The sequence below is a fragment of the Chionomys nivalis genome, chromosome 19 (genome assembly GCF_950005125.1).
Source record: "Chionomys nivalis chromosome 19, mChiNiv1.1, whole genome shotgun sequence".
In the NCBI taxonomy this organism is placed as follows: Eukaryota; Metazoa; Chordata; class Mammalia; order Rodentia; family Cricetidae; genus Chionomys; species Chionomys nivalis.
In genome coordinates this window covers 4,189,944-4,203,352 of record NC_080104.1, presented here as the reverse complement: position 1 = coordinate 4,203,352, position 13,409 = coordinate 4,189,944, and the positions used below count along the sequence as shown (strand labels likewise).

Sequence of the window (13,409 nt, the reverse complement as noted above, 5' to 3'; positions counted from 1 at the left end):
ACCCACAAACAGCAAAAAGCTGTCTTAAGTTCTCTCTCTCTCCTTTTTAAGCCCTCTCAGGTATTACGTGGCATTAGTTAATCACGTTGGGTACTACTCTGAGTGCGTCCCCGGCACCCAGCCACCCGCATGGCTTTACCCGAAATAATTACATGAAAACTGTATTCTTTTAAACACTGCTCGGCCCATTAGTTCCAGCCTCTTATTGGCTAGCTCTTACATATTGATCTAACCCATTTCTAATATTCTGTGTAGCACCACAAGCTTGCTTACCAGGAAAGATCTTAACCTGCGTCTGTCTGGAGTGGGAGAATCATGGCAACTGCCTGACTCGGCTTCTTTCTCCCAGCATTCTGTTCAGTCTACTCTGCCTACCTAATTTTCTGTCCTATTAAAAGGCCAAGGCAGTCTCTTTATTTAACCAATGAAATTAACACATAACAGAAGACTCTCCCTCATCAATTTATCTTTGATATTAATGTGTGTTCCTTGAATGTGGCAAAAGTATGGACCTTGTTTCTCATCTATTCTGTTCATCTATGTCTTTTTGTTGGGGATTTGAGGCCATTGATGTTGAAAGATATCAAAGAACAATGACTATTACTTCTTTTTAGTATATTGGTGGTGGTGGTAGTGGTGGGGGTGATGGTGTTGGTGGTGGTGCTGATAGTGGTGCTAGTTGTGATTGTGGTGGTAGTAGTGGTAGATGTGTGTATTTCCCTTCTTAGGATTTTACTAGTGTGAAATTATTTATTACCTGTATTTTCAAAGATGGAGTAACATCTTGGGATGAAATTTTTCTTCTAGCACCTTCTGTAGGGCTGGATTTGTGGATAGATATTGTTTAAATTCAACCTTGTTCTGATACATCTTGTTTTCTCCATCTATAGTAATTGAGATTCTTGCTGGCTATAGTAATCCTGGCTGGCATTTGTGGTCTCTTAGAGTCTTCAAGACATATTTCAAGACTTTCTGGCTTTTACAGTCTGCATTGAGAAGTTGGGTGTAATTGTGATAGGTCTGCCTATATAAGTTACTTGGCCTTTTTGTCTTTGCAGCTTTTAATATTCTTTCTTTGGGTACCAGCCCGTCAGAACCCTGAAAGGTCCAGCTACGCTGCTTCAGTCAGCAAAGGAAAAATACCTAAAAGGATATAAGGAAAAAAATGAATTCATTCACATGTAATTATTCCTCATCATGTCTTTTTATTGTTCTCTCTTCCTTGTCCTCTATTCTAATTATTCTGTCCTAACTATAATTTTTGGCTCAAATTCCCTATCTTAAATCTAATTCCAATTCTCTACTATATTCTTTTTCTTCTTCATTTTCTTGTCTCTTCAGATTTCTGGAACTCTTCTCTAACTTCTGCCCCAGATTCTTTGCTCTTTGTTCTTACCCAGTTATAATACAGATATAATATAGGTATGTATCTATTTTTATTCTTTTACATGTTGATAACTAGTTATACCAGTACCGTTGGTTAAATATCTCAGAGTAACTCTAACCAAACAAGTGGAAGATTTGTATGACAAGAACCTTAAAACTTTGAAGAATGAAATTGAAGAAGACACCAGAAAATGGAAATATCTTCCATGCACTTGGGTAGATAAAATTTAACATAGTAAAAGTCGCAACCTTACCAAAAGCAATCTACAGATTTAATGCAATGCCCATTAAAATACTTGCAAAATTCTTCACAGACCTCGAAATAACAGTACTTAACTTCATATGGAAACTCAAAAAACCCAAGATAGCCAAATGTACAATAAAGGTATTTCTGTAGGTATCACAATCCCTGACTTCAAACTCTAATACAGAGCTATAGTATTGAAAAGAGACTGGTATTGGCACAAAACCAGACAGAAGGACCAATGGAACCAAATTGATAACCCAGATGTTAATCCACACACCTACGAACACCTGATTTTTGACAAAGAAGCAAAAAATATAAAATAGATAAAAGATAACCCATAAGCATAGAGAATAACCAGGCAACCTACATAAACAGACAAGGGAAGTTTTTGGCCCTTTATCCATTAGCACATTCTTTCAAATGTTGCAAGCTCTAAGGGCCTTTTAAAGCTGAAGTTTAAACTTACTGCTCTAAGCAGTTGAAACAAAGAGGAGACCCAAGCCTCTAAATTATCAGATCTTGAGCTTGATGCCTATCAGAGGCACCAGTAAAGATTTGTTTTCTTCTGGGCTGTGGGTAGATGGTTAATTATTTTTCCTGAGAGTAAGATACAAGCAGTAAATCTTTTGAACTAAAATCATCAGTAAACTGAGGTGAAGGTGAACATGAGGAGTTAAGAATTTTTTAATGCAAGGTTAGTTTTAGATCATTGTTTCTCTGTCTACAAGTGAGGTAGACTCAGATCATGCTTATTTTTCTTTCTTTCTGAGAAGTTATGAATCAACAGCTTTAGGCTATGTTCTTGGATATCTCGGAATGCCTTAAACAGAATACTTTTGCCTGGACCCTAAACATTGGCCAAATGCCTCCCAATAAAGATATTTGCAGGAAGGCATATTTCTATGTTTACATTGAAGAAAGAACAAAAACATGGTAGTGGGAAGTAGGTTTCTTGACTGTGAGACTGTCTTCTCACATAGCTAGGAGATGTAATCAGTAAATCCCAAATGTATAGAGGAAATTGTGTCCAGTATATGACCAAATAGTGCTGGACTCTGAGAAATAAAACACTGATTTTTAATAGAAGGGAATAAGCTATGGCAAGAAATTTACAGCAAGACACAGCCACTTTCCTCACAAGGCAATAATTCCAACATTTTTACCTAATCCTCCAAACAAATTCCTTGGCTCTGGTGGGTTGATCTAGTGAAATGAGGCTGGTTATTTACTGAATGATTATATGGCTCATAGCATGTTTAATGTTTGGATTATTACATGGGATAACGACTTTCTTCTCTGATCTAATCTATTTGGTGTTCTGTGTATTTATTGTACCTTTACAGACATGTTGACTTTTAGGTGAGAAAATTTTCTTCTACGATTTTGTTAAAAATATTTTCTTTGAGCATGATTCTTCTATTTCTATTATTAGTATTTGTGGGTTTGGCTTTATCATTGTGTTCCAGATTACCTGGAGGTTTTATATCAGAGATTTTTTTTTTAGATTTAATGTTTTTTTTAACCAGTATATCTATTTCTTCTACTGTATCTTCTTTTTAAAATTTAATTTATTTTTTAAATTTCAACAACAGTTCTACCCCTACCCTTCTTCTCATACCTGCCTTTGTCCCCAGTCAACCCTCCATTTATCTCTCCCAATGGGTAAGGGCTCTGACGGGGACTCAACAAAGCCTGACACCTTAAGACCTTCCCCTCTGCATTAAGACTGAGCATGACTGGCATAACTGGATATCAACATGGAGAAGAATGAAACTAGACCCTTATCTATCACCATGCATAAAACTCAAGTCCAAATGGATCAAAGACCTCAACATAAAGCCAGCCATACTGAATCTTATAGAAGAGTGGTGTAGGAGGTTCTTCTGTTTTTTTTGTTGTTGTTGTTGTTTTGTTTTGTTTTGTTTTTTACAAAATAAAAAGCATTTTAATAGTTTCAGCGGCTCAAAGGCAACCACCATGATGTGTCTATACCAAGCTGGAGTGAGGAAAGATGAGCTGTCATACAAAGTAAGCAGCCGGGGCTGACATCTTGTCTTTTGACCGCCTGGGGTTGGGTTTTCCTGGAGGCCTCCGGCCCGAGGCACGCCCACAACCCTGCCTCCTCCCAGGACCACCTCGGTGCATAGGGTGGCAGGAGGCTGCATGCTTCAGCTCCACCAGCTCCTGGAAGACGGGGTCGCAGAAGATGCAGCCTGTGTGCTATGTCTCGTTGCCAGGAAGTGGAGACTTGACTTTGTTGAAGTCTACATCGAGCTAGGCAGCCTCGCAGGTGTTGCAGGTGTTGGCTGATACCCGTACTCGGTGAGCATTTTCAAAGCAGTGTGCCACCACATTGCAGGTATTGCAGGCCACCTTCCACTTGGGCCCGGAGGTGGGGTCCAGAACCAGGACTCCATTCTAACACTCCACACACTGGCCAATGCCCAGCATGCTCAGTGAGTGCTGGCAGGTAGGGTGTGTGCATTCATTGCAGCCCATGCCTTTCTTCATGTCTCAGAAGGGTGGGTGGTTATAGCAGTAGGGACAGAGTGGGTAGCTCTTGCCCCGGGAGCCTGAGGACCACAGGACCAGTTCAAAGTCATCCAATGGGCACCACAGCTCCTTGTAGAGCTTGATGGTACCATTCTGGGGGAGGGTGTAGGTCTCGTCACAGTGGGAGCAGTGTAGGCGGCTGGGCTTGGCCTGAATATACTTCATAAATCGATGGCACTTCCCACAACGTGAGAGGGGCTTGCCCGTGGCAGCCAGGGGTGAAAAGGATACCTCCATCAACTTGTTCATGCCAGCAATAGAATCAACAAAGTAGTGGAACTTTCTGTTGAAGATATCCAGGGTGTGGCCCAGGACCTGGTGGTAGTCAGCTTTGCCCTGGGCAATCAGGTTCAACTGCTTCTCCACTGCACTGCGGATAGTGGGGAGTACCAGCTCTGCATCTATCTTGTAGTAACCATGTACCAGGAGGATGCCAAGGTTGGTGGGCTTGAGCCGGCGGCCACTTTCCACAGTGACATAGTTGCGCTGGCAAATGTTGTTGATGTGCACAGGGATACTGGCATCAGTCCCGATACCGTGCTCCTCCATGAGCGTGATGAGCTCAGCCTCAGTCAGATAATCTGGTGGGCTCGTCTGCTTTTCTAGCACCTTCACCTCACCCACAGTGAAGGTGTCACCTTTCTGGCATGTGGGCAGACTTTCTTCCAGGGGCACGCTCTGCCAAGGCATGAACTCTGTGAAGCCTGGGGAGATGACTGTCTTTCCCGAGCATGTAAATTTTTCAGGCCCGATTCTGAAGGAGATAGTGCTCTGTAGATACTTGCAGTCCTGGCTGACTGTGGCAATGAAGTGTCTGGTGATATACTCGTAGAGTCGCCATGCATCACCCCCTAATTCAGCCTCTGTAGCTGACTTCATAGGTGTGATGGGAGGATGGTCGCCAGCATCATGGCCTTTCCGTGGGCGGTTGATGCCTTCTGTTAACAACTGCTTTACCAAGTCTGCCCAGTAAGGGTGGTTGGCTTGCTGTCGCAGAGAGCCCTTCAGGTCAAAGTTCTCCGGATAGTGGGTGGTTTCTGTCTGTGGGTAGCTGATGTAGCCCTGTGTGTATAACCTCTCAGCTATTTGCATGGCATGCTGTGGTCCCATACCCAGAGCTGAGCTGGCCACACGCAGCATCTCCACTGTGTTTAGGGCAAGTGGTCTCTGCTTGGCCTTTTCTTTCCTGCTTGTAGCCTCCACCTGAGCTTCTTTCTCTGACTTTGTCATGTTTAAAAACATCTGCGCAATTTCCTGGTCAAACACTCTAACGCGGTCCCAGTCCAAAAGGAGAGATTTCTCTTTATTGGTATGAACCTTGGCCTGTAGCACCCAGTAGGTCTCTGGTTTGAAGGACTGGATTTTATCATGTCTTTCCACATAGAATCCCAGGGTAGAAGTCTGACACAGCCCAAAGGAGATGAGAGAGCTGTCTAAATCTCCGTATTTTCCCTGGAAATACTTTGTTTGGAACCTAGTGAAAGCACAGCCGATGCATAGGTCTAGTTCCTGGCGGGCATCCACTGAGAGTGCCTCATTGTGGTCTGGCTCACCCAAGCGGGTCATGGCATTACAGATGTCTGTGTCAGTGATGGAACTGAACCTGGCCCGGAACACTGTCTTCTCACCACTGTGGGCATTATTCATGACAGGCAGAATGGCATCAAGGACCTCAAAGCAAATATTCTCGCCTTCCTTGTCACAGTCCAGCCACAGCACGACGTAGTCACAGCCTCTGCCCTCCACCTGCAGGAACATGACCATGTTCAGCTTGGGGTTAGCTTCCTTTTTCTCTGTTGGAGCTTGGCTGAATAGCTCCGCAGGATCCGCCTTATCCCATTTGTTGTACTTTCCCATAAAATCCAGAGTCATCACATGACCACAGACAGATGTCATCTTGAAGTGGACGGGCTGGCCAGCGAAGGTTCCTGCGTACTTGTGCACTGAAGATACCCCATTCAGCCCTTTGTGTGAGGACATGTTCCCTCGGGAGAGGATTTTGGCAATGGACTGTGCCAGGGATGGCTTTTCTGCTACCATGAGCACGGTCTTATTGACTAACTCTCACATATTTATTTAACCCATGTCAATTAATATGTATATAACCACGTGGCAGTGGCTTACTAGGAAGGATTCTAACCAGCATCTGTCTTAGGCAGAGGATCCATGGCTTCTCTCACTCTGCCCTTCTTCCTCCTAGCATTCAGTTCTGTTTTCTCCACCTACCTAAGTTTTGCCCTATTAGGGGCCCAAAGCAGTTTCTTTTTTTTTTTTTTATTCTGGAACTTTTATTTATTAAGATTTATTTTTTTTATTTCTTTTTTTTTTTTGAAAAAAAAAATTTTCCGCCTCCTCCCTGCCTCCCATTTCCCTCCCCCTCCTCCCGCCCCTCTTCCCCTTCCCCCCACTCCTCTTCTCCTCCCTCTCCAGTCCCAGGAGCAGTCAGGGTTCCCTGCCCTGTGGAAAGTCCAAGGTCCTCCCCCCTCCATCCAGATCTAGGAAGTTGAACATCCAAACTGTCTAGGCTCCCACAAAGCCAGAACCTGATGTAGGATCAACACCCCGTGCCATTGTCCTTGGCCTCTTGTCAGCTCTCATTGTCCGCCATGTTCAGAGAGTCCGGTTTTATCCCATGCTTTTTCAGTCACAGTCCAGCTGGCCTTGGTGAACTCCCCATAGATCGGTCCGACTGTCTCAGTGGGTGGGTGCACCCCTCGTGGTCCTGACTTCGTTGTACATGTTCTCCCTCCTTCTGCTCCTCATTAGGACCTTGGGAGCTCAGTCCGGTGCTCCAGTGTGGGTCTCTGTATCTATCTCCATCCATCGCTAGATGAAGGTTCTATGGTGATATGCAAGATATTCATCAGTATGGCTATAGGATATGATCATTTCAGGTTCCCTATCCTCAGGTGCCCAAGGAACTAACTGGGGACATTGCCATGGGCATCTGGTAGCCACACCAAGTTCAAGTCTCTTGCCAACCCTTAGGTGGTTCCCTTAACTAAGATATGAGTTTCCCTGCTCCCCTATCCAACCTTCCTATATCCCCAATCATCCCGTTTCCCCAAGTTCCCCTCATCCTCTCCTTCACACTTTTCTCTCTCCATCTCCCCTTACCCCCATCCCACCCTACCCCCAAGAATCCAATTTTTGGCCCGGCACTCTTGTCTACTTCCCATAGCCAGGAGGATAACTATATGTTTTTCCTTGAGTTTGCCCTCTTGTTTAGCTTCTTTAGGACCACATATTATAGACTCAGAGGCCCCCTATCCATAGCTAGAAACCAATTATGAGTGAGTACATCCCATGATCTTCTTTTTGGGTCTGGGTTACCTCACTCAGGATAGTATTTTCTATTTCCATCCATTTGCATGCAAAATTCGAGAAGTCATTGTTTTTTACTGCAGAGTAGTATTCTAATGTGTATATATTCCACACTTTCTTCATCCATTCTTCCATTGAAGGACACCTAGGATGCTTCCAGGTTCTGGCTATTACAAATAATGCTGCTATGAACATAGTTGAACAAATGCTTCTGTCATATGATAAGGAATCTCTTGGGTATATTCCCAGGAGTGGTATTGCTGGGTCCAGGGGTAGGTTGATCCCAATTTTTCTGAGAAACCGCCACACTGATTTCCAAAGTGGTTGCACAAGTTTGCAGTCCCACCAGCAATGGATGAGGGTACCCCTTTCTCCACAACCTCTCCAGCAAAGGCTATCTTTGGTGTTTTTGATTTTAGCCATTCTGACAGGTGTAAGATGATATCTCAAAGTTGTTTTGATTTGCATTTCTCTGATTGCTAAGGAGGTTGAGCATGACCTTAAGTATCTTTTGGCCATTTGAACTTCTTCTGTTGAGTATTCTCTGTTCAGTTCAGTGCCCCATTTTTTACTTGGGTTAATTATCATTTTAACGTCTAGTTTCTTGAGTTCTTTATATATTTTGGAGAACAGACCTTTGTCTGTTGCAGGGTTGGTGAAGATCTTCTCCCAGTCAGTAGGGTGCCTTTTTGTCTTAATGACAGTGTCCTTTGCTTTACAGAAGCTTCTCAGTTTCAGGAGGTCCCATTTATTCAATGTTGCCCTTAATGTCTGTGCTGCTGGGGTTATACATAGGAAGTGATCTCCTGTGCCCATATCTTGTAGGGTACTTCCCATTTTCTCTTCTATCAGGTTGAGAGTGTTCAGATTAATATTGAGGTCTTTGATTCATTTGGACTTGAGTTTTGTGCATGGTGATAGATATGGGTCTATTTTCATTCTTCTACAGGTTGACATCCAGTTGTGCCAGCACCATTTGTCAAAGATGCTTTCTTTCTTCCATTGTACACTTTTAGCTCCTTTATCGAAAATGAGGTGTTCATAGGTTTGTGGGTTAAAATCCGGGTCTTCTATATGATTCCATTGGTCGACTTCTCTGTTTTTATGCCAGTACCATGCTGTTTTCATTACTGTAGCTCTGTAATAGAGTTTGAAGTCAGGGATGGTAATGCCTCCAGAAGTTCCTTTATTGTATAAGATTGTTTTGGCTATCCTGGGTTTTTTGTTTTTCCATATAAAGTTGATTATTGTCCTCTCAAGATCTGTGAAGAATTTTGATGGGACCTTGATGGGGATTGCATTGAATCTATAGATTGCCTTTGGTAGAATTGCCATTTTTACTATGTTGATCCTCCCAATCCAAGAGCAAGGGAGATCCTTCCATTTTCTGGTATCCTCTTCAATTTCTTTCTTCAAAGACTTAAAGTTCTTGTCAAATAGGTCTTTCACTTCCTTGGTTAGAGTTACCCCAAGATATTTTATGCTGTTTGTGGCTATCATGAAAGGTGATGCTTCTCTGATTTCCCTCTCTGCTTCCATATCCTTTGTATATAAGAGGGCGACTGATTTTTTGGAGTTGATCTTGTATCCTGCCACATTACTAAAGGTATTTATCAGCTGTAGAAGTTCTTTGGTGGAGTTTTTGGGGTCGCTTATGTATACTATCATATCATCTGCAAATAACGCAAGTTTAACTTCTTCCTTTCCAATTCGAATTTCCTTGATCCCCTTATGTTGTCTTATTGCTATTGCTAAGACTTCAAGAACTATATTGAAGAGGTATGAGGAGAGTGGACAGCCTTGGCGTGTTCCTGATTTTAGTGGGATGGCTTTAAGTTTCTCTCCATTTAATTTGATAGTAGCTGTCGGCTTGCTGTAAATAGCTTTAATTATATTTAGGTATGACCCTTGTATCCCTAATCTCTCCAAGACTTTTCTCATAAAGGGATGTTGAATTTTGTCAAATGCTTTTTCAGCATCTAATGAAACTATCATATGGTTTTTTTCTTTCAGTTTATTTATATGATGGATTACATTGATAGATGTGCGTATGTTAAACCAGCCCTGCATCTGTGGGATGAAGCCTACTTGATCATAATGGATAATTTTTCTAATGTGTTCTTGGATTCGGTTTGCAAGTATTTTGTTGAGGATTTTTGCGTCGATGTTCATGAGTGAGATTGGCCTGTAATTCTCTTTCTTGGTTGGGTCTTTGTGTGGTTTTGGTATCAGAGTTACTGTAGCTTCATAGAAGGAATTTGGCAATGACTCTTCTGTTTCTATATTGTGAAATACATTAAGGAGTATAGGTATTAGGTCTTCTTGGAAGATCTGGTAGAATTCCGCATTGAAACCATCTGGTCCTGGACTTTTTTTGGAAGGGAGGTTTTTGATAACAGCTTCTAATTCTTCACGACTCACAGGTCTATTTAGGTTGTTTACCTGGTCCTGGTTTAACTTTGGTATATCGTATTCATCTAAAAAAGTGTCCATTTCTTTTACATTTTTCAGTTTTGTGGCATACAGGCTTTTGTAGTAAGATCTAATGATTTTCTGAATTTCCTCTGTGTCTGTGGTTATGTCGCCCTTTTCATTTCTGATCTTATTAATTTGCAAATTCTCTCTCTGCTGTTTGATTAGTTTGGATAGGGGTTTATCAATCTTGTTGATTTTCTCCAGGAACCAGCTTTTTGATTCATTGATTCTTTCAATTGTTTTCTGTGTTTCTTTTGTTGATTTCAACCCTTAGTTTGATTATTTCCAGTCTTCTACTCCTTCTAGGTGAGTCTGCTTCTTTTTTTTCTAGAGCTTTCAGGTGGGCTGTTAAGTCTCCAATGTGTGCTTTCTCTGTTTTCTTTAAGTGGGCACTTAGTGCTATGAACTTTCCTCTCAGGACTGCTTTCATAGTGTCCCATAGGTTTGAGTATGTTGTTTCTTTATTTTCATTGAATTCAAGGAAGACTTTAATTTCTTTCTTTATTTCTTCCTTAATCCAGGTATGGTTCAGTAGTTGACTGTTCAGTTTCTATGAGTTTGTAGGCTTTCTGGGGGTAGCATTGTTGTTGAATTCTAGCTTTAATCCATGGTGATTTGATAAAATACAGGTGGTTACAGATATTTTTTTGTAACTGTGGATGTTTGCTTTGTTACCGAGTATGTGGTCAATATTTGAGAAGGTTCCATGAGCTGCAGAGAAGAAAGTATGTTCTTTCCTATTTGGGTGGAATATTCTATAGATGTCTGTTAAGTCCATTTGATTCATTACCTCCAATAATTATCTTATTTCTCTGTTAGGTTTCTGTCTAATTGACCTGTCCATTGGTGATAGAGGAGTGTTAAAGGCTCCTACTATTAATGTGTGTGGTTTGATTGCTGCCTTTAGTTTTAGCAATGTTTCTTTTACGTACGTGGGTGCTTTTATATTAGGGGCATAGATATTCAGGATTGAGACTTCATCCTGATGAATTGTTCCTGTTATGAGTAGAAAATGTCCCTCTCCATCTCTTCTGATTGATTTAAGTTTGAAGTCAACTTTGTTAGAAATTAGTATGGCCACACCTGCTTGTTTCTTAGGTCCATTAACTTGATACACCTTATCCCAACCCTTTACTCTGAGTAGGTGTCTGTCTTTGTAGTTGAGGTGTATTTCTTGTAAACAGCAGAATGTTGGATCCTGTTTTCGTATCCAATCTCTTAGTCTGTGCCTTTTTATAGGTGAGTTGAGTCCATTGACATTAAGTGATATTAATGACCAGTGGTTGTTAACTCCGGTCATTTTTTTAGTAGTAAATTTTGTGTGTTTCCCTTCTTTGTGTTGCACTGGTGAAGGGTCTCTAGTTGTCTGAGATATTGTGGTCATTGTTGGACTCCTTGGTTAGTGATTTTCCTTCTATTACTTTCTGTAAGGCTGGATTTGTGGCTACGTATTGTTTAAATTTGTTTTTATCCTGGAAAATTTTGTTTTCTCCATTTATAGTGAATGAAAGTTTGGCTGGGTATAGTAGTCTGGGCTTGCATCCACAGTCTCTTAGTTTCTGCAGTACATCTATCCAGGACCTTCTGGCTTTCATTGTTTCCATAGAGAAGTCAGGTGTAAGTCTGATAGGTTTACCTTTATAAGTAACTTGGCCTTTTTCCTTTGCAGCTCTTAATATTCTTTCTTTGTTCTGTATGCTTTGTGTTTTGATTATTATATGGCGAGAGGATGTTTTTTTTTTTTTGATCCAGCCTATTCGGTGTTCTGTATGCTTCTTGAACCTTCGTAGGTATATCTTTCTTTAGGTTGGGAAAGTTTTCTTCTATAATTTTATTAAATATATTTTCTGGACCGTTGAGATGCGCTTCTTCCCCTTCTTCTACTCCTATTATTCTTAGGTTTGGTCTTTTTATTGTGTCCCATATTTCCTGAGTGTTTTGTGATGAGAATTTGTTGGCCTTGCTGTTTTCTTTGATCAGTATGTTTATTTTCTCTATGGTATCTTCAGAATCTGAGATTCTTTCTTCTATCTCTTGTATTCTGTTGGTTATGCTTGTTTCTTTAGACTCTATTCGTTTACCTAGATTTTCCATGTCCAGCCAGCCTTCTGTTTGTGTTTTCTTCTTTGCCTCCAATTCAGTTTTCAAGACTTGAACTGTTTCCACTATCTGTTTGATTGTTTTTCCTTGGTTTCCTAGGGTATCATTCACTGATTTACTCAATTCTTCAAACTTTCTGTTATACTTCTCATCCATTTCTAAGGGCATTTTTTACATGCTGTTTAAGGGCGTCAATCACTTTCATAAAGTCAATTTTTTCTACTTCTTCATGATTAAGGTGTTCATGTCCTCCTGATGTGAGGTTGCTGGGTTCTGGTGGTTTCATATTATTTTTCAGATTGTTGGGTTAATTCTTGCATTGGCGCCTGCCCATCTCTTCCTCCGAATGCTCTCCTATGGATGTTCTTTTACAGGATCAGGTCTCCTTGCCTACTGTTGTACCTTCCCAGTGATGGTACTCCCCAATGATGGTTCTCCTGGTGCTCCAGTGATGTCTCTCCTGGTGACAATATCAGATCTCCGTGCCCAATGATGGCTCTCCTGGTGCCAAGATCCGCTCTTTTTGCTGGTTGGGTAGTTTGTAAACTAAACGCCTACCTTGCTTGGTGCAGGCAGGCCAGTGAAACAAAGGAACTCCCGTCTGCCTGTTTGCCCTGAGGATTCGCCCCCAGCGCCCAGACAGGCCAGTGAAACAAAGGAACTCCCGTCTGCCTGTTTGCCCTGAGGATTCGCCCCCAGCGCCCAGATAGGCTGAGCTAGGTGGTGTTGTGTGCCCAAAGAAGGACGGGGGCAGAAGGAAGAAGGGTTCTGGATGCAAGCTGGGTGGGATAGGAACAGAGAGGCAGTCTGCAGGGAGTAGAGTCTCTGCAGGGAGCCCAGGAGGGAGGGGGTGTGTGAGGAACTTCTGAGTTCCCTGTCTGGGGCTGCTGCCGCATCACAAACTCACCCCAATGAAGTCTCTCCTGGTACTGAGCCCAGATCTCCGTGCTGGTTCCCACAGCAGTTTCTTTATTAACCAATGAAAACAACACAAAGACAGAAGGATATCCTATACCATTTCCCCTTTTCTGTTTAAACAAAAAGGAAAGCTTTAACTTTAGCACAGTAAAATTACATATAGCAAAATACTTACCAAGCAAGAATTGCAATTACAATACTTATATCTAATTTATCTTTTATCATAACTAAGGAAAACTGTAACTATAAATTCTTCAACTTAATCAAAGACTCCATAAGGATATGATATTACCTAAATAAACAGGAAGTGCATTGTAAGCAACTTCCAAAACTCTAGAAATGACAGAGATATCTCACTGCCTGGACAGTCACCCAAAGTTCTTCTGTACCATTGAGGCGTCCATCT

General features: G+C 41.7%; 1 protein-coding gene across 1 annotated transcript; it reads right to left on the bottom strand.

Annotated features, from left to right (window-relative positions):
• Nucleotides 1-3,920: 3,920 nt before the first annotated feature.
• On the bottom strand, nucleotides 3,921-6,232 carry LOC130862116 (DNA topoisomerase 3-beta-1-like). The gene has a single exon (XM_057751526.1). The coding sequence runs from the start codon at nucleotides 6,224-6,226 to the stop codon at nucleotides 4,148-4,150; it is 2,079 nt and encodes a 692-aa protein (XP_057607509.1). The 5' UTR covers nucleotides 6,227-6,232; the 3' UTR covers nucleotides 3,921-4,147.
• Between the last annotated feature and the right edge of the window lie 7,177 nt (nucleotides 6,233-13,409).